The 21,366-nt window shown below is 39.6% G+C and overlaps 2 protein-coding genes across 7 annotated transcripts in view; both read right to left on the minus strand.

Moving 5' to 3' along the window:
• Positions 1–18,644, minus strand: part of LOC131164407 (condensin complex subunit 2-like) — a 34,105-nt gene extending 15,461 nt beyond the window's left edge. The window contains exons 1-3 of one of the 2 annotated variants that reach the window (XM_058121572.1): positions 18,555–18,644; positions 3,012–3,113; positions 2,780–2,897 (exon numbers count right to left, since the gene is read on the minus strand). In XM_058121572.1, coding sequence (XP_057977555.1) covers positions 2,780–2,897; positions 3,012–3,113; positions 18,555–18,644 — 310 coding nt within the window. Of the gene's footprint in view, positions 1–2,779; positions 2,898–3,011; positions 3,114–3,370; positions 3,740–18,554 lie in introns of those variants that run through there. The other variant, XM_058121562.1, reaches the window with a different exon arrangement.
• The window catches only part of LOC131164416 (uncharacterized), a 35,268-nt gene continuing 32,392 nt past the window's right edge, over positions 18,491–21,366 (minus strand). For 4 of the 5 annotated variants that reach the window (XM_058121609.1, XM_058121594.1, XM_058121585.1 and 1 more), the window contains one exon: positions 18,978–19,471. In XM_058121609.1, coding sequence (XP_057977592.1) covers positions 19,400–19,471 — 72 coding nt within the window. In that variant the 3' untranslated portion in view covers positions 18,978–19,399. Of the gene's footprint in view, positions 18,784–18,977; positions 19,472–21,366 lie in introns of those variants that run through there. The other variant, XM_058121615.1, reaches the window with a different exon arrangement.

Here is a 21,366-nt window from a genome sequence, read left to right on the forward strand (position 1 = left end):
ATTTCAAGGACATGTTCATTCATTCCTTGGCTACCATCAAACTTCATGGTGGTAAGTTCAGCCATCAATCTCCCTACAAGGGACTTGTCCGTTGAATGAAACCGATCTTCCACAGCCTTAAAATATTCCTTTGCATTTTCAATTTGAGGAAGCGTTGACTTAATATTATTTGCAATACACATTCGCATAAAAAAAATGCTTAATCTGTTCAATCTTTCCCATGACCTAGACAAAGTTTGTTGCTCCGAACTGCTTGTTTCAGTAATAGCAGCCGATTTATCAATTTGCAGTGCTAAGTCAAGATCCAGAACACCAAGGTGAAACTGAATCTGTTCCTTCCGGTCAGAGAAATTAGTTCCATTAAAGATTGGAACAAAAGAAGCAAGTGAATGAAGTGAAACATGAATGACACTGCAATAAAATGATCACAACATTAATGCTTTGAGAAAAACATTTCCATTAGTAAATTGCGTTCAATCTTTGGATTAACTTATGCAATATACTAATATTCACATTTAATGGTGATTTTCACCCACCTAGGCATAATTGATAACCCCTAAAAGTTCAATTGGTTTGTCACCTTTGGGCGTCCATTTCAATCTCACTATCATTCTATCAATTATCCTGATTAATTTAATGATTACTTGAAAGTTGGTGCACCTTTGGGTCAACCATAATAATCAAATAATCATTCCGTAATAATTTTTGCAAAATCATAATTCAATTCAATATTTATAACTTTTCCTACCAAGATCATTTTGGTGACAACATGCTAACCATAATATAAACATTGATTGATAACTCACACAGCAAAAATTTGTCAAAGTTCAAAGCAGATAATTAAGTTCCCACAATGAGAATTTTACTTGCTTACTTTTATGTAAAATCCGGGAGCCCATGCATGCATAAATGCAATTGTTCACCCAATACAAATGGGTTCATAACATTGCCACCATTATCAATTTACTATTATACAAATGGGTCTCACTTAACCCGATCTCTTTCTGTGCTTCACCAAATTATATGGGAGAAATGCTGATGAAAAGAGAGCATAGGTAGAGAGAGGACAATTCCTATATCTCTATTATTTTATTACCATTCAGCTACTCCCCATAACTGTAGTCATATAGGAAAACTCTTCAACTTCCAATCATTAAATCTCACAGTATTTTAAAAGTCAATCTCTTTAGTTAATCCATAAACTTGACCATTCATTACCCTTATCATATGAGCAATATATCTCAACATTCATGTGGGACATATCTTTACAGCTTGTCCCTCCAAAATTTTGACAAAAGGGTTTGGACCTTGGACGTTACAGGGTGTTTTTTCTTGCTAATTGCTTTTCCTTCATTTACCACATCAAAATAGTGTTTGACTGTTACCTTTATACTCCTTTATTTGGAAAGCTAAGACCCCTTTGAAAATCAGGGCTTTCACTTGGTCTGTTGTTCTTAATTGGATTACACCAATGATTTGTTGCAGGTAAAAAGGCCAAATAAAGCCCTATCTCTGGAATTGCTTTTTCTTTCTTTTTTTTTTCCTGAATTGCGAGACCAATGCTCATATTTTTTTTATTTTTTTTTTTGCCTTGTTCTTTCTCTTAGAATATGTTCAATAGATTGTTTCATGTTTGTTATTCATTATGAGAGTTAAGTATACCAATCTTCATTGGAGGGGTTTCAGTAGTTTGTGGATTTTGGCAATTGTAAAGCAAAGAAGCTTTTTTGGGATTGGGTGTTTTAGTGATTATTTGGTGTACTGGACTAGAGCCAAATGCTAGGATTTTTAAAGGAGAAAAGAGGGTACCAATTTGGTTTAGACTCTTTAGAGTATAATTATTTTTCTTGCTTTACTTGGGATTCTTCCTTTCACTGGCTTTCAAGGACTGTCTTTGGTAGATATGAAAAGGAATCGGAGTGCTGTGCTTCACCAATATGTTGTCTTTACTGTTCTTTTCTCCATTGTGGAGGTCATTTTGTCATTTTTATGTAATTACACATAAAATTTAAAAAAAAAAATCTTCCTTCTTAATAAATTTCTTTGTTTATGTAAAAAAAAATTACACACTTGACACTGATTTTCTTTCAGAGAAGGCCAAATATTTCCTTCCAAAAGAAAAAGAAAACTAGAAACTAAGTGCAAGTAGGCTTTTAAACTTTGTTTTATAATGTCTTGAGACAACCAATGTTCATGTGAAAAAAAAAAACAAACAAACAAAAACAAAAACAAAACAAAACAAAACAAAAAAAAAACCAAGTGCTAAAAAAATCAAAGTGAACACCGATACAGTTTCAACACCTAAAGTGTTCACACACACATAATAATATCTAGAAGTTTCAAAATTAAGATACATTTTGCTGCCACTGAGGGGTGAACTAGAGTCAATCAAGCAAGCTGGGATTTTTGTGAAGCACAAATCAAGTTTGAAGTTAGAAAGAAATAACTGTCAAAATTACATGGGATGGATGAAAATTGACTTAGATCTAAATAACAGAATTTTATTCACTAAAACTATAAATTTTTCCCTCAACCTCGGAAAAATAGAAATTTCTACTTCAGTAGGATAAAGTGTGGAACCAATAATATAGTTGCATATGGCTAAATAACCAATTACAAACCATGCATTACCTCCAAATTGTGTAGAAGATTGGAACACACAAAAAACTTCTGGACGCCCATAAATAAAGGGCCACCATATGCAATTCACAATAAGACATGAAATTAAATATGGCTTAATTTTATTTAATTATTGGTTAGTAGATAATGTGGGACTAACCATGTCCGTCTTCTTGAGCAGCTCGATTGATCCCTCCAAGGACCTTATATGCCTCCGCATGCACCGAATCCACCCTCAAGGAGTATATCTTCACGCCGGCTTCCAACGTGCAGCTTGCCTTCCCATTAAAGGAAAATTTAGTTAATTGATTAAATGTTCTAATCAACGCCTAATCAATAACATGTAGCACAAAATATCTGTACCCACAAATTTGCATGGAAATGGTTCGAACCTTTTGGAAGTTAGTCTCTGCGTCATTTTCTACTTCGACTTTGATAATTTCGCTAAGATGGTCTATAAGCTTCAGCTCCCATGTGTTCTTCTGGTTTATTTTCTGCATTACCAAATATACAATGCAATACGATTGCCATTACAAAGAAAGACAACAACAACGATGGAGTGGAAACTCTACAAATTACGAGAGAGAGAGAGAGAGAGAGAGAGGAATTATAAGGAAATTACTCGACTATTAAATATGGTAAGGCGAGACTTGCACATTTGTGTGTGTGTGTGTGTGTGTGTGTGTGTGTGTGTGTGTGAGAGAGACAGAGAGAGAGAGAGAGAGAGAGAGAGAGGGAAGAAACTACTGACATTTTCACTAGCGAGCTTAACGCAATTTTGGAACAAATCGATAATCTGTTCTCTGGAGAGACAAGGATCGGGGGGGGAGAGAGGAGCGGCGAAGCGAGCAACAGGTTTACGGCGAATAGCGGCGGCGCGTGCGGCGCGTGCTTGAGCGCGTTCGAGTTGGTCGTCATTAGAGCCGAGGAAGAATGGGCTCGTCGGAGATTGGAGACGCATCGCGACGGAAGCTTTCTGCCTCGGTGCCGCCGTCGAAGGGTTAGGGCTCAGGGGTTCGGCCATTGTTTCCAAACGCTCTGCAATCGATTGTGAGGGGAAAGAGTGCGGCGAAGGAGGGAGCAGTTACTCGCAGCACATAGAGGGGATTTTCCGGAAGGATTTAAAATGAAACGTTGTCGTTTAGGGAAAAGATCAAGTAAAACTATGACGTTTTGGGAAGATCGATGCCGTTGTTCCCTCCCTTTATTTGAAACCGAGCGGAAAAGTTATGGTGTGGCTTGCCTACACACTAGATACCAGTATAAGCGTTGATGGGAAGCCATTTCAACGACAATTGAATATGATTATGTTCTTGTGAATGATTAATCACATCACAACTATACCATTTGATGGCCTCGTTTGAAGTTTTGAAAATAATGAGGAAAGGGAAAAATAAATTACAAAAAATGATAAAGGAAAAAAATATACCGATATACCCTAAATATATATTAGGGGCAAAACAGTTCATCTGTCATAAAGGAGCATTAAGATGCAGCAGCAATTAGGGTCATTATCGCTCAAGAATAGCTGCTCTAAAGGGGTCAACCCCATGCAAGCCAGAGCCATCCACGTTGCGCCACCGATAGTTGTTATTGGCTCCTTAAAGGCCAGAATGATTCATGTCCACGCCATAACTGACCAATAAATGGTCATACACCCTCGGGTCAACTTCGGCCACTATAAGTAGGGACTTGGGCAAGAGGCCAAGGTAAGTCATTCTTAATCCAATTTACTATTGCATTCAACCTCTTTGAAGCGTTCCCTTACTTAGGCATCAGAGTGATCCCCCGGAGTACACCCCGGGTCCTTCAAGCCTACTTTGTTTTCACCATTTTCAAGTCATCAGAAGTCGGAGAGTAACGTCGCAAGTCCCAACTATTTTTATCCCGCAACAGTTGGCGCCGTCCGTGGCAACCGCTTCTGAGAGGTGCTCATCTTGCTTTTGACCTTCGATTCTCGAATATGACAACAACCCACGACTCAAGCTCCGGCCTTGCCGCTGGTAAAGAATCACCCCAGTCCATTCATTCCATACTTGGAGATCATTCGAGGGTCACCAGGGAGGAATTCCTTGCTTTCCAAAGGAGAATGGAGGCCTCTCAAAAGAAGATGGAGGATATGTTCAACCTACTCTTACAGCAAAAGAGTAAGGAAGAACATGCCCCCTGCCAACAACAGGTCAACCCCGGCTCACCTAAGAAAGCAGAGAACCCGAAAGAGAGTGAGGAAAAAACTAACCTCACTAAGAAGGTGGAAGACGCGAACAGTGTAGGAGTAAATGAGCAAAGATCAAATGAGTTAGAGGAGAGGATCAAAAAAATAGATCAAATAGAGAAGATGATGAAAGAGGGGCAAACCAACCCCTCTTACGGAGAAACCTTTTTAAAATCCTCGAAGCCGCCGTTCACCAAAGAAGTGATGGAGGTTCCGCTCCCTAGCAAGTTCAAAATGCCGACTTTCGAAAGGTATGAGGGCTTGGCTGACCCAATTGATCATCTGGACACTTTCAAGGTGTTGATGCAATTGCAAGGCGCGCCTGACGCCATCATGTGCCGGGCATTTGCAGCCACCCTTGAAAGTAGTGCCAAGGATTGGTACCGAACACTATAGCTTGGTTGATTGGCTATTTCTCTGAGATGGAGTAGCAGTTTACCAGCCATTTTATCAGCAGTCAGGGAATTGTCAAAACGTTGGCTCATCTGATGAGCTTGGTCCAAAGAGAACGGGAGACGTTGAAAAACTTCATGCACCGCTTCCTCACCGCAACCCTGGAGATTCGCAACCTGGACATAGGAGTGGCATTAGCAACCCTGACCACGGCTCTTTAGCCAAGAAATTTCCTGTACTCATTGGGGAAGAAGCCCCCAACCAACATGGGAGAGTTGATGGCCAGAGCACAGAAATGTGTCAACCTGGAAGAGATGATGGACACGAGAGGAAATCGGATTGAGTAGCAAAGGAAGGGTAACAGAGAGATCGGCGAACCTTCTAGACCTGGGAAAAGACAAGAAAACAGCACTTTGCAGGCCAGCTCTCAGGCTATGGGGCACACCAGTAAATTTCAAACTTATACCCCCTTAAACGCACCGCGAACCAATGTGTTGATGCACATAAAAAAGGAGTATGTTTCATGGCCTGAACCTATGCGAACACTCTCATATAAACGGAATACGTCAAAGTTTTGTAAGTTCCGTAGGGATCACGGGCACAATACCGAGGAGTGTATTCAACTGAAAAATGAAATTAAGACCTTGATATAAAAAGGTCATCTATCAAGGTTCGTTAAGAAAGGAGATCGTCAAGGGGAAGCTCGTGAGCAGAAAAGGCCAAACGAGAATGATAAAGAAGAATAGATCGTTGGAGAAATCGCTCTAATCTTTGGCGGCTCCACTAGTGGCGGTGACAGTGAAAGCGCTTGAAAGAGGTATGCCAAGCAGGTGCTCTTGACGGAGAAAATAAAATCAAACGGAAAAAGATTAAAATAGGAAGACGCTATCACCTTCAGTGGTGAAGATGAAGAAGGAGTACAACAGACCCATGACGGCGCTCTAGTAGTATCCCTTCTAGTGGCCAACTACAAAGTGAGGCGCATACTAATAGACAACGAGAGCTCAACCAACATAATGTTCTGGTCAGTGATCAAAGGAATTAAGATCAATAGGGAACGCCTCAAACCAATCTCCACACCATTGGTTAGGTTTGGTGGAGACGTAGTACATCCCATGGGAACAATCGCGCTACTAGTGACCATGGGGACGACCCCACAGCAAATCACCTCATTGACGGATTTCCTGGTGTTTGATCGACCATCAGTATACAACATCATACTGGGCCGCCCATCGCTCAATGCGGCTCAAGCCATAACATCCACTTACCACCTAAAGATGAAGTTTCATACCCCACACAGGACGGGAATGATCAAGGGAGATCGAGCAGCAACTCGAAATTGCTACGTGATGACGTTAAAAGGAAAAACTAAAGCAAGGGAAACCTTGACCATTGAAGACCTGGAGGTGAGGGGAGAGTAACCACAAATTAGCACGCTTGATGATGACCTTGCACACATACTAATAAACGGTAATCAAGAGAAGTGTGTGCAGATCGGAAGTCGCCTATTCGACCCTATGAAAACGGAACTGAGTAAACTGTTGAACGAGTTTGCGGATGTGTTTGCCTAGTCAGCTGATGATATTCCGGGGATTGACCTTGCAATAATCATAGAACACAAGTTGTAGGTAGACCCCAACCATAAGCCCGTAAGGCAGAAGAAGAGAAGCTTCGCATTGGAGCAAATCAAGGTGATAGATGAGGAGGTAACGAAACTGGTGCAGACCAAATTCGTCAAGGAGGTCAACTATATGGAGTGGCTGAGCAATGTGATTTTGGTAAAGAAATCGAATGGAAAGTGGTGGACGTGTATCGAATTCATGGACTTGAACAAGGTATGTCCAAAAGATAGCTTCCCCCTTCCTCAAGTTGATCAGCCGGTGGACTCGACGTTTGGACATAAGCTCTTGAACTTTACAGATGCGTATTCGGGATATAACCAAATCCCAATGTACCAAAGGGATGAGGAGAAAACATCGTTCATCATAGAGAGAGGACTTTATTGCTACCGAGTGATGCCCTTTGGATTGAAGAATGTAGGAGCAACCTATTCGAGGCTGGTGAACAAGATATTCAAAAACCAACTCGGAAAAACAACGGAAGTGTATGTAGATGATATGCTGGTGAAAAGCCTGAAAGCAAGAGAGCATTGCAAGGATTTGAAGGAAACATTCGAACTACTGCACAGGTATCAAATGAAATTAAATCCTTCCAAATGCGTGTTTGGTGTTTCTACAGGGAAGTTTTTAGGCTTCATGGTGACACACAAGGGGATAAAAGCCAACCCCGACAAGATAAAGGCGTTGCTGGAGATGAAAGCCCCTCGAATAAAGAAGGAGATCCAGGTCTTGACAGGAAGAATTGCCTCCCTCAGCAGGTTTGTGTCCTGTTCGGGAGATAAAGATCTACCTTTCTTCAAGGCACTGTGAAATAAAGGAGGATTTGAATTGAGGGAGGAGCAGAGCAGAGCCTTCGATCAACTCAAACATTACCTTGGTTCCCCCCCCCCCTAACTACTAACGAAGGCGAAAGCAGGAGAAGATATCTAACTATATGTGACCTCAACTCCACATGCGGTCAACTCAATCTTGGTTAGAGAATAAGAAAGGCAGCATAAACCAATCTACTACACCATAAAGGTGCTGAACAGAGCTAAGGTGAATTACAGCACAGCGAAAAAAGCAGCCTTCTCTATTATCTGTGCAGCTCAGAAGCTAAGACCATACTTTCAGGTGCACAGGATAATCGTGCTGACTAACCTACCATTGAGACAGATCTCACAACAGCCAAAGAGCTCTAGGAGAATGATGAGGTGGTCGATTGAGTTACGGGAGTTTGACATACAATATCAGCCAAATCCTGCCATCAAAGCCCAGGTATTGGCTGACTTCATGGCAGAACAATTCTACGAAACAAAAGAGAACTCAGAAGTGTGGACATTACATGTAGATGAGTCGTCTAATGCTACCAAGGGAGAAGCAGTACTAATCCTCACAGCACCAAAAGGTGCGGAGACATTATACACACTGAAATTAGAGTTCGCAACAACCAACAATGATGCCGAGTATGAAGCCCTGTTAGCAGGGCTACGCTTGGCGGAGGCACTGGGGGTAGCACGAATTCATGTAGCGAGCGATTCCCAGCTAGTAATGGAACAGGTGAAGGGAGAGCTTAAGGCTAAGGATCAGAAAATGAAGAAATACTTAGCCAAAGCCCAAGAACACATCAAAGTGTTCGCTCAGTTCGAGATAGAGCGCGTGCCACGAACAGAGAACGCAAAGGCTGATGCATTGGCCCGAATAGCCTCAGCTACAAAACTAGACTAGAAGGGTGCAGCCTACTTGGAGCGGGTTAGAAAACCCTCTTATGAGGAGTTCAGTGTCAACCTGATGGTAGTTGAAGATAACGAAGAGGATTGGAGGACCCCTTTGATGCAGTACCTTCACGATGGATCCTTACCAGAAGACAAGAAGCAATCCATAAAGGTAAGAAGGAGGGCGGCAAAGTACACGCTCACAGACAAAAAGTTGTACAGGAGATCTTGACACTGCCATACCTACGGTGCCTAAGTACCGGAGAGAGAGAATAAATTCTAAGGGAAATTCATGAAGGAGTATGCAGAAATCACCTTGCTAGCAGAGCCTTAGCCCACAAGGCCCTACGACAAGGATTCTATTGGCCCATGATAAGGAAGGATGCAATCGAGACAGTCAAATGGAGCGACAGCTGCCAGCAGTGCGCAGGAACACCACACATGTCGTCCAGCCTTCTCTCCCCCCTACCCAGTCCGTGTCCTTTCGCCCAATGGGGACTGGATATCTTAGGACCACTGCCTCAAGCGATTGGACAAAGGAAGTTTTTGTTGGTGGCGATCGATTACTTCACCAAGTGAGTAGAAGTTTAAGCCCTAGCTCACATAACCGAGTGAAACATCACCCGATTTGTGTGGGCTTTGGTTGTTTACTGATTCGGAATCCCATGGGCCATAGTCACGAATCACGGGAGACAGTTTGACAATGAGTGCTTCTAGAAATTTTGCGCTGACCTGTCCATAAAACTTCTATTCGCATTAGTTGCACATCCCTAAAGCAATGGTCAGGTAGAAAACATAAATCGTACGATACTGCACAGTTTGAGGACGCGACTCAAAACTTCACATGGCAGATGGGTGGAAAAGCTCCTTTTTATATTCTAGGCTTACCACACGACCCGACGAGCAGCAACAGGTGAAACACTATTCATGCTCGCTTTCAAAGCAGAGGCAATCATTCTTACTGAGGTCGGGATCCCTTCCTAGCGAAGGCAACATTTTGACGAAAAGAGTAATAGTGAATAACTAAGGGCGGAATTAGACCTCCTTGAGGAGAGGCAGGAGCAAGCACATATGAGAATAGTCATGTACCAACAAAAAGTGGCCAGGTACTGCAACACTCGTGTTAAAGCACGAACATTCCACCCAAGAGAACTGGTCCTCAAAAAGATGCGAACCAACCCAGCAGAGTCTAGACCCAACAAGCTGAAGCCGAATAGGGAGGGGCCATACCGAGTGGTGACAGAAGTCAAGCTGGGAACATACACCTTGTAGGACTTAGAGGGAGGGAAGATAAAACACACATGGAACTCTGATATGTTGAAAAAGTACTATTCATAAAGTTTCGTTGCATAAGTTGTACAATTAGTTTTAAAAGGCTTCAAAAGCCATAGTACAATTTTAAAAGCAATAAAATATCGAACTCATAATCTTTAATCACCAGCATTGCTTCCTTCTCTGCCTTCCTCCACAAACTCTTCAGTCTCATCCATTTCATCCCCTAATTTTAGGCTCTCATTTTCATAGTCATATGAGCTTACCTCGACTAAAGAAACGTCAGGGTGCATTGTCTTCACCTATTCTCGGCATCTCCGAAAGCCTATTTGGTAAGACTTGGAAGTGTCTAGGATGAATTTCTTAGAGCTTCGGTAGTCGAATACTGCAGCACTGGCAACCGCAGTAGCAGCAACGGGAATCTCCTCATTTCGAATCCTCACTATCTCCTCTTGGAGAACCTTCTCGCGACGGTTAGCAGTACTTTTTGCCTCAAATAGCTCATTCTGGGCAGCAACGTATTTCTCACGTGACTCGATGGAGAGCCGGTACATCTCGGCCACCTTATCCTCAGCAGCTAGGGACATAGTAGCTAGTTGCAAGCAAGATCGAAATTAATACACAACAATGAGCAGTAAAATCAAATCTCAAGACCTAAGCTACCTGATAGGTGGTATGTCGAATACTAGAGAGCAGGTTTTCGGGAAGGGTTAGCTTCACCTCCACAAGGTCTTACGTGCATCGCACGACGAAGGGTAGGACTAGACAGAGTAGGATCATAGAAGATAGGTCCTCCAGAAGAAGTGGCCATGGGTGGGGCCAATGAGACAGGGAGAGGCTCGTTTTGGGCAACAGGAGCTTCCTCTATCTGAGAAGACTCACCTAGTAAGTCTAGCCTCTTCTTCTTCTTCTTGCTTGCTCTTTGCTTTTTGGCCTCGGCCATTATGGCCTCGTACTTATTAAAGTCCATAGCTACGAAAATAAAAAAGGGAAAGGTAAGCGAAAGTTAAATAAAACATTGTACACATATAATAGGCAAAAAGCTTGAGAAAAGCATAGACCATGAGAAACGCGACTCAGCCCCCACTACACAAGGACTCGCTCCTTGAGTAGCTGCTCGTGGGGAATAAGCCCCTGCTGAGCACTGGCCCGCAACTCTCAAATGATAGCTTCCTCTAATCGAGACAAAGTGTGTAGTAACCAGGAAAAAAATAAAATTTAAAAAAATAATAATAATAATAAAATAATAAAATAAAATTAATTAATTAAATTAACAAGTAAAATGAATAGTATGATAAGGAACAAATATATATATATATATATATATATTAAAGCATGTATATATATATATATATATATATATATATGTGTGTGTGTGTGTGTGTGTATATATATATATATATAAGTAAGTTATTATGATATGCATTTAATATATAGGTTAAAGGTAAATATATATATAAAGTATGAAAGCTTCTTCAAGAAGCTTTACTTTAATTAAGGTTTACTATTATATATATATATATATATATAAACTAACACAAGCTTCTTTAAGAAGCTTTGAAAGTCAAATCCAAATTGAATTGGATTTTGATGGGCGTGAGTGCACTCTCTCTCTTCTCGTTTCACTCTCTCTCTCTCCTCTCTCTCTCTCCTACGACTCTCTCTCTCTCTTCAATTCCGGGCTAGTTTTACGCCGAATCGACAAACCGAAGCCACCACGACGCTCCTGGCGAATTTCTCTACAAGTCTGCCGGAGCGGATCATCAGGGAAACGAAGTTGGATTTCATTCTAAATCCAAGGTAAGACTTTATATTCAATATTTGAATTTTCGACAGTTGAAGAAAGTGATATACGCGTAAAAATACTGAACTTTAATACTGGAAATTTTCAGTTCCAGGGTATTGATTGGGAACGTTGGGAATCATCCCTAAGTTGAGGTAAGACTTTTTAAGTCGAATTTGATTTAGTGGTAGTTATAGAAAATGTTGTACGTACGAAAATACTAAACTTTAATTCTGCGAGTTTTCATTTTCAGGGTGTTGAGTTGAGAACCTTGTGGGTACGGGGAAGATTTTCTTAGGGGCTTTTCAGGAATCAGGTAAGGGGATAAACTAAGCTAGTTTTGTTTTGAAAAAATGTATGTATATATATGTAGCATCTGGTTTCAAGAAAAATAAATATATTTATATATATGATTTATATTTGGAAAATACTGTTTAAATGATGATATGTTGAATACGTAGAAAATTTGTTTAGTGTGGCATGAGTATAAAAATGTTGTGAAATACTGTTTTTTTTTGGAATGGGGACGATATGGATTTCTATGATGGAAAACCGGCGTACGGGCCGAGATATTTTTATATGTATATGTGATTTGCTGGCATATGGGCCGTGCTATGTGGATGAGATTTGCCAGCGTACGGGCCGTGCTATGTGATTTGCCAGCGTACGGGTTGTGCTATGTGATTTGCCGGCGTACGGGCCGTGCTATGTGATTTGCCAGCGTACGGGCTGTGCTATGTGATTTGCCGGCGTACGGGCCGTGCTATGTGGTTTGCCAGCATACGGGCTGTGCTATGTGATTTGCCGGCGTACGGGCCGAGCTATGATAAAATGTGTAATACCGGCGTACAGGCCGATGATTTTCATGATACACGTATATATGTGAAATGATATGATTGATGTGAAAATAAATGATATGAGATATTTATGTATCATGGTTTTAGTATATGTATATGATATCAGAACCTGGTTGGCTTGGTCTAGGCTAGCACTTGCACGGTACCGTTGCTATTTGTCCATGGTCCTCGTGATCATGATATCTGTGTTAACGCCGCTGTACAGAGTGGTGTGAGATTGGATGGTCGATGTGGTTATTTTCAAGAAGTGTGCTGTTATCACCCCTGGTGTACGGACCAGTCTGGGTAGACCCATCGGACCTACAGACTACTGTTTGACTTGACAGTGGTCGGCCAACCATTGTCAGGTCCCGCCTTCGAGCCACACAACCCAATCATGTTGAGGTAATACATGACAACAGCCAGCTAACCACTAGGATTGTTTTTATGTTATTATTATTATGATATGAGATGAGAAATGTTTATGAAAATGCAGTATGTTCTACCATGTTTTGATATGCATATGTTTTCCCAAATTTGATAAACAGTATTGAATATGTTATGTATGGTATATGTAGAACACAGAATACTCATGTTGCCACACACTAGTATTAGTTTATTTCCCTTACTGAGAGGTGTCTCACCCCTAAATCTTATACATTTTTCAGGAGCCCCTAATAGGAGAGCGAGAAAAGCCCCGCTGATCTAGATCAGTTGTTTGCCCTCTTTGGAAGGGTAAGTTTTTGGTAGGGACAGTTAGGTTTTGTGGGGATTGTCCCTAGATTTCATTTTTGAGATGTATATACTGTGAGATAGTAATTGTAGTGACTCTGGTATGTGTTATGCACATTATGATGAGATGTATATGATTTTATACTTTCTGCTGCGTAGGCTTCTGCTGTATGTTTTGTTATATCCCTAGTGCCCACGGGCCCAGGTGGATTGTGACCTGCTGAGTTGGAATGTATGATGTGATGATAATTTATTTATATAAAAAAAAATATATGTGAAAAAGGAGCAGGTCGTTACAAAGTGGGAGCTAAGTGTCGCAAGCGGGCTGAAACGAAGGGTATGTTTATACAATAATATAACTTAGGCTTCTGCAGAATAAATAAAGCATAAAAGGAAGAAAATCACCATCCAGAGGAGTGGACCACACACGGGGCCCGTGATAATCTAGCTCCCCCATATGCAAAAAAGAACTGAAACTTCCAATCATGAATGGAGGAGCTACAAAGGGTGAACAGCTTGTAGTCAGGAAGGGCATTGAAATAATACAAGTTCTTCTCTACAGTATGTCTCCTCATTTGCTAACAGCTCCGAAACAGAGGCATAGTGGGCTTGATGACCTTCTTTGAGGAGAAGGATGGAGAAACACGTCAACTTCAAATAAGAAGTGGGGGCCAACGACGAAGGAGCAACATTGTAGAAACGAAGCACATTGGAAAAGAAAGCTAAGAAGTGAAGCCTAAGACCTAGGTCAAGGTAATCAGTATATAGACAGATCTCATTTGGACCGGGCTGTTGAGCGGACTTGGAGCTGGTGGGTAGCCTAAGGTGGATGGTGTCAGGGATAACGAATAAACGATGTACGGTTTGCAGCTCTACTAGGGTAAGGTTAGACCGAGCATTCCTAATGGTTACGGAAGATCTGGACTGAGCCTCGGAAGAAGTCATGGAGTCAAAATTTTACAGTGTCAAAAGGACAAACAACTTACACAATACAAAAAATTGGATCAGTAGTGCATATTTCAAACAGTTTGCTAAGAACACGTCCAAAGGAAATGAAGAACGCGAAGAACATTCAAACATGATATGAAGAACATTATGAACGTATGAAGAACATAGTAGAAAAATCAGCACACAAAGCCAAGATAAAGAAGGAAAAGATACAAGGAAAAGGGTGGAGCGAGAGCGTACCTAATAGCAAGGGAACCTCTCTCCGTTGAGACAGGGAGCAAATGGGCCAACAAGCGCCTTTTATAGAGCAAAGTTGGCATGAATCTCCACAAAAGCGCGAATCCAGAGGAGGAAGGATCATTAATTATCCCATCTCTCGAGGAAAAGGCTGCAAGTCCCCGTATGGGCTCGCAACCCGAAGAAGATATCATTCAATACTCGCATGCTAACAAAGGCTCCCTACACGCACGCCTCCCAATCAGATGGGACACTTAAAAGACGTGAAATGCCGAGGAAAATCACGATACCCCAAAGGTACGACTCACTTAACGAAAAATTTTGAAAGTTGCAGGTGAAAGCGAAATTATGGAGACTCTTGGAACTTCAAAAGTATACCACTACGGGCAAACCCGTCTTGAAACAGGCCCAACTGATGAGCAATGCTCATGAGGCCCAAAGAAGATGCCCAAAAAATGAGCACCGCTCATTAGGCAAAGAAGACCAGTCCAACTGATGAGCTAAGGCTCATAAGGACACAAAATATGTCCAAAAAATGAGTACAACTCATTAGGCAAAGAAGATCGGCTCAACTGATGTGCAACGCTTATGAGACCCAAAGAAGATGCCCAACAAAATGAGTACGGCTCATTAGGTAAAGACGACCGGCCCAATTGATCAGCTAAGGCTCATGAAGCCATAACAAATTCACCAAAAGATGAGCATGGGTCATTAGGAAAAGTTCCCTAAGAGAAGCCGCTCAGCAAAATTCTCCAGAAGAGTTGGTCGAAAAAAAAGTTCCTAAAGAAGTTGCTTGGCAAATTTCTCGAGAACAGTTGGTCAGAACAAAGTTCCCCAAGAGGAGCTACTCGGCAAAATTCTCGAAATGAACTGGTCGGGATAAAGTTCCCCAAGAGAAGCTGCTCGGCAAATTTCTTGAGAGAAGCTGGTCGAAACAAAAGTTCCCAAAGAAGCTGCTCGGCAAATTTCTCGAGAACAGCTAGTCGGAACAAAGTTCCTTAAGAGGAGCTTCTCGGCAAAATTCTCAAGATGATCTGGTCGGGACAAAGTTCCCCAAGAGAAGTTGATCAGCAAAATTCTCGAGAAAAGCTGGTTGGAACAAAAGTTCCCAAAGAAGCTGCTCGGTAATATGGCTCGTCAAAGCCTGGTGCATCTTAATATCAACTTGGATCAGCCAAACTTAGCCCGGCATCAGCTCGGATCAGCCATTTCCCTCTAATCCGGCTCGGCATCGGCTCAAATCAACCGCATACCTCCAATTCGGCTTATCAAATTTGGGTGCATCTTAATATCGGCTCGGATCAGTCGAACTTAGCTCGGCATCGGTTCGGATCAGTCGAACTTAGCTCGGCATCGACTCGGATTAGTCGTTTCTCTCTAATCTGGCTCGACATCGACTCAGCATCGGCTCAGATCAGACGCATTCCTCCAATCCGGCTCGTCAAAATTGGGTGCGTCTTAATATCGGCTCAAATCAGTCGAACTTAGCTTGACATCAGCTTGGATCAGCCATCTCCCTCCACTTCGGTTCGATAAAAAAAGAAAAGAAAAAGAAGATGGGACCACTTTCGAACTTTCAAGAACAAGTTCCAAAAATTTGAAACTAAGGGTGGACAACTGATATACCCTAAATATATATATCAGGGGCAAAACAGTCCATCTGTCATAAAGGAGCATTAAGGTGCAACAGCAATCAAAGCCATTATCGCTCAAGGATAACTGCTCTGAAGGGGTCAACCCCATGCAGGCCAGAGCGATTCACGCCTGCGCCATCGAAAGTTGTTATCGACTCCTTAAAAGCCAGAGCAATTCACGTCCATGCCATAACTAACCAATAAATGGCCATACACCCTCGAGTCAACTTCAGCCACTATAAGTAGGCACTCGGGTAAGAGGCCAAGGTAAGTCATTTTTAATCCAATTTACTGTTACATTCAACCTCTTTGAAGCGTTTCCTTACTTAGGCATTAGAGTGATCCCCCGGAGTACACCTCGGGTCCTCCAAGCCTACTTTATTTTCACCCTTTTCAGGTCATCAAAAGCCGGAGAGCAACGTCGCAGGTCCCAACCATTTTTATCCCGCAACATATAATTTTTGTCAAAAGCCGGAGAGCAACATCGCAGGTCCCAATCATTTTTATCCCGCAACATATAATAAATCATTTACTAGATTTTTGAATTTTTAAACATTATTAATGATTGACTTTTCTTATTATTTAACTATATTAGAATAAATTTATATTTGTTTTAGTATTTTTCATAAAGGGAAAATATAATCGAAAATGAAATTTTTTTTTTTTCCTTTCTTTTCATTTTTTCAAATAAAATTCTTGATCTAAATGGATGTAAAATATGATTTATCTCAAAAAAAAAAGTTAATAGATAAATATAGACCTAGCAAATCAAGTAAAAATTCATTAATTCAAACCGAATTTAAATCGAGTTATAATTGGTTAGCCCTCACTTAAGCTTAAGCTCAAATACTTTCATGATCAAAATAAAAATCTTGAATTCATAACCTAAAAAATAAAAAAAAAAATATGTATGCAATTTTGTGATTGGTTATTAACTAATTTACAATTTACTATAATTATTAAGACATACTTTTATCTTATGATTGGTTTATTAAATTTTTAAAAAATACCAAATTATAATTTTAAATTAATTTAGTTATTATGTTACGAAATAATTTTTTATTAGTTGGTCAAAAAAATTATACTTATAATGGAAATGACAGATTATTCATCATCCGCCACAAACTGAATCACCGTAAATTTGTAACTTAATTGAGTCGAATATAAATTGTAATTTCCTCACCCCAATAATTTATCTCACCCGTCACGAGTTATCCAACCCCGTCTACTTTGCTAAGTCTAAATGGATATCAGACTTATCTCATTGCAATTTTTTCTCTCAATGAATTAACCAATTTCACATATTATATTGTTGAAAACAAAATGATAACTTCAGAGTACAATCTTCATAATACTAAAAATATTTTCCTATATGAAAATCTGTTTGTCTATACAAAATTAGGGAGGGAAAAAGATGCTAATACTACTGTACAATTATACATTTCTTGTTTTCTTTTTCTTCATCGCTACGATTAATGATATGCAAAAATAAAATAGAACAAATAAAAATTAATCTTAATGTATTTACATATTTATCATATATTTTTTTTATTTATTACACTCACAATTCATTTTAGCATATCAAATATTTTTTTTAAAAACGTTAAAAATTTTGTGAAAAAGACTCCATGTAACTTTTTTCTCAATGGTATTCCAAAGAAGTCCCTTAAATTCAAAATTAAAATGAATTTTCAAATGATGAATAAGTTTACAATAAAAAAAATCTATAAATAACTATTTGAATACATGTTTTTCTTATTTTTCTCACTCGCATCCTATTGTGAAATAATGCCTCTCAAACAATGCACAGTGGAATATGTATATTATCTAAAGGATCAAACATACACTTGCAACAATCTAAATAGCGAATACAGAATGCTTCCACAACCATAATAAAATAAAGAAAGCAATAATAAGAACAATGACACCAGGAATTACGTGGTTAGCAAAACCTACATCAATGAAAGTAAACGACAAGAATTCACTATCTCTTTGTCCAAGTTACATGAACAATAGATGAATCCTCTCAAGAATACTTTCAATCAACCATTGATACCCTTGGCACACAAAAGGCACAAAAACACACCAAGGCACAAGAGGCACACTATATAGAATTTATTCTGTGTATATATAAGCGTCCTCGAAAGTTTCCCCTCGAAACTCAACCAAAATAATGCCCAAACAAATCAAAATTCAAAATCTGTGCAGTCTGTACCGAGCCAAATCGTCAACGGTTTTCATCTGCCTTAATGCACCTTGATTTCTTTCATGTTTTCCCTTAATATGTGAGACATAATTCACATATCCTGAAAAACTCGTGACCATAATTATTGAAAATCATAAAGCCCAACTAGAGTACATCCAATGTGCCAATTTCAATGAAGATGGGGTTTGTTCATTTACCTATTTATTTATTGGCATATGATGAACTCATTTTGGTACGTTCAATTGAAAGACAATTTATGCTTTCTTTTGCCGCATGTAACTATTTTTGTGAGAAAACTAAGGGGAGTAATCCTCAATAACAATATGATAACATTATAATTTATATAACTTCAAAATAAGCACTCACCCCATGTTTGATAGCATGGAAGATGAAATTTGAACTTATATTCACGAAGATTTGAATCAAATTCAACACAAAAATTGTATTGACTCTCATCCAAATCCACACAAATCAAATTCGAGCTCCGAAACTCAACCTTATATTCTAATCCATCAACCTTCACTCGGTGTCATAGTAGCAGGTACTCCCAAACAACCTAGAGCCGTAGCTGCAGACTCTAAAACCTGGCACAAAGCTATTTACAAAAGATCAAGTTGTACAACCGGTCAGATATACCAATTGACTGCACAGATAATATGAACTTTTGTTTGAAGGTATGAAAGTTCAACAGCAAGAAAAATAACAATGTGACACTAAAAATAGACCTAATCCTTCACCAAATTCCAAATCAATTGAAAATTAGGCTTTCACATCAACAGGGGCCACAGGTTTTTAAATATTGGAATCACTATTCACCATTGCTTGAGAAATTTCAATATCTTGGCACAATAGAACTTAACAGGAAATTTCAGATTGGAATCACAATTCACCATTGCTTTGAAAAATTTCAGTATCACGGTCCATGGAGCTTAACAGGAAATTTCAAATCATTCAGAGTATGGAAAATACATGGATGGGACAGAACCTTTCCAGGCACAACTGCATATTTTTGGTCTAGTATGTGGGGTGCAGAACAGCAGAAGAAAGTGAACATGCCCTGGTAAGCGCAAACATCTGCCCAGTTCCTGCACTTAAATATTGCCTCTCTGCACTGGAACAACTTCATTTTAATTTGATTCATTTTTGCAACTACGAAACTCCTTGAATGCCAGGTATATGTCCAGAAAAAGACTCTAAAGAAATGCCATTGGCTATAAAATTTTTGAACTGGAGCCTCTCATAAGGTAGGCCACTAGAAATCCCAACACAGCCCCAGCTACAACCTGCACCCAATCACAACACACAGATTTTTTTTTGCAAGAATGAATGGTGTTATGTAGATCAAGATAATTTATTCTGGAATTCATACAAAGTCATACCTTTTTATCGATAAAATATTAGATTCCCCTTCTATTTTGTTTCTGGGTGCAAAAGGATCAACTTCAAGAGCAGATAACCTACTCACGTTCAGTCCTCAATAGACTTCAACCCAACAATCTGTTGCAAACTAGAAGGCCCCACAAGGCTTTGCCTCCAGTGTATTGTGCTTTTACTAGTGGTGAGACTCATGTTCATCTATTCACTGTGCTGTTGTGTTGAAGTCTTGGAGACAAGCTTGTTTATTTGGTGAGTGTTTAGTGTGTCCCAACTCTTCTGGAATTTTCCTTTTGACTACTTTTAAAGGTTTTGGGAGGAGAGGAGATTATGGTATTCTGCAGTTTTGGCCATTTTATGAGTGATTTGAGTCATTTGACAATACAAAATTCTCACATTTCCCTTGATAATTGTATGACTAATGATTTGATATGGAATGGAATGATATTTTTGCAGTGTTGTGAGTTATCTTCTGGATGCTTTGGGTGCTTTGGTTTCTCCAATCTTCAGCAAGATTGAATGCCAGTGTTAGCTGGGGAAAAAATAACAAGAATCCTTTCTTTGAAAAAGTGAATCTTTTGTGAAAAAAATGACACATTCTTGAAATGGGTGCTCATTATAGTAGGGGAACACTAATATAGATTTAAAATATTCAGCCACCATCATGGCTTTAAATCTCTTTGAAATTGTCAACATTTTTGCTTTCCATCACCCTCAAAATCAAAATGGCAGCCAATTTCCATTTTAATTTTCGTCAAAATTTCCACAAACCATCAAAATTTATCAAAATCTCAAATTTTAAGCAAAATCTGTCAAATTTTCAACTATGGAATGAAATTTCCCTGAATTTAAAATTTAAGATTTAAAACCCAATTTGAGATTTCTCCCCTCTTTTATTGTTGAAAAGATTATTACAGGGCATATGAATTATAGCTTTCATACTTCTGAACGTACATGAAAAACTGAACTTAGTTATTATCTGCAACATTTTATTAACTTCATTATTATCTACAACATTTTATTTGACCTTTTATGTCTAAATTATCTGTATTTGTGTAATAAACAATATTTTGAAATGATTTTTGAATTTCATTTATATTAATTGAATATGTTTGTTATGGTTGCTATTTATTACATTTATTGCACCTTATACCCAACATACCTGCCTTTGATGTTTTTTGTTTATATTTTAGATCGAAATCGGACTTCTTCTTCTTCTCTGTCTTACATTTGGAGAAAGCATTCAAACATGGCAGAACACTCATCTTCGCCTGACTTCTCACTGCCCATTCGTGCTTGTCTCAACTTTCAATTGTGTTGCTGGTGCCAACGATGGTGGCCGTCTATTGTTTGGCTCTGAGAACAGAATCAAGTGAGTGTGTTTTTTGTGATATTGTTCAAGGGGAATCTCCCGTTTTGAAGAGTTTCAATTCTGAGCCACCAAAACTTCAATGGCTTTTGCATTTCCACGGTTTCATCCAGTACATGTTCCATTCGCCGAGAAAATTTCAGATTTCATTTGCTTCAATTTTTTGAAGGCAGCAACCCGCAGCAAATCGCCAGTCACAAGTCGCCAGTCACCAGCAGCACCAGGATCAGTTTTCCGGAATCCTATATTGCAGGATGACACATTCTTGCATTTTTTTATTTTCAAATTGCTTTTATTCTTTATTTTTGCAGCTGTCTCTCTACTGCGCCACCCCCCCTCAACCGGATCTGGATCTACGATTACTTCGCAAATAGGTTCCTTTTTCCTAACACTTCTCCTCTCTTTCATCTACTTTGACTCAAATTCCTCTTCTTT

This window comes from Malania oleifera, chromosome 1 (assembly GCF_029873635.1).
Source record: "Malania oleifera isolate guangnan ecotype guangnan chromosome 1, ASM2987363v1, whole genome shotgun sequence".
In the NCBI taxonomy this organism is placed as follows: Eukaryota; Viridiplantae; Streptophyta; class Magnoliopsida; order Santalales; family Ximeniaceae; genus Malania; species Malania oleifera.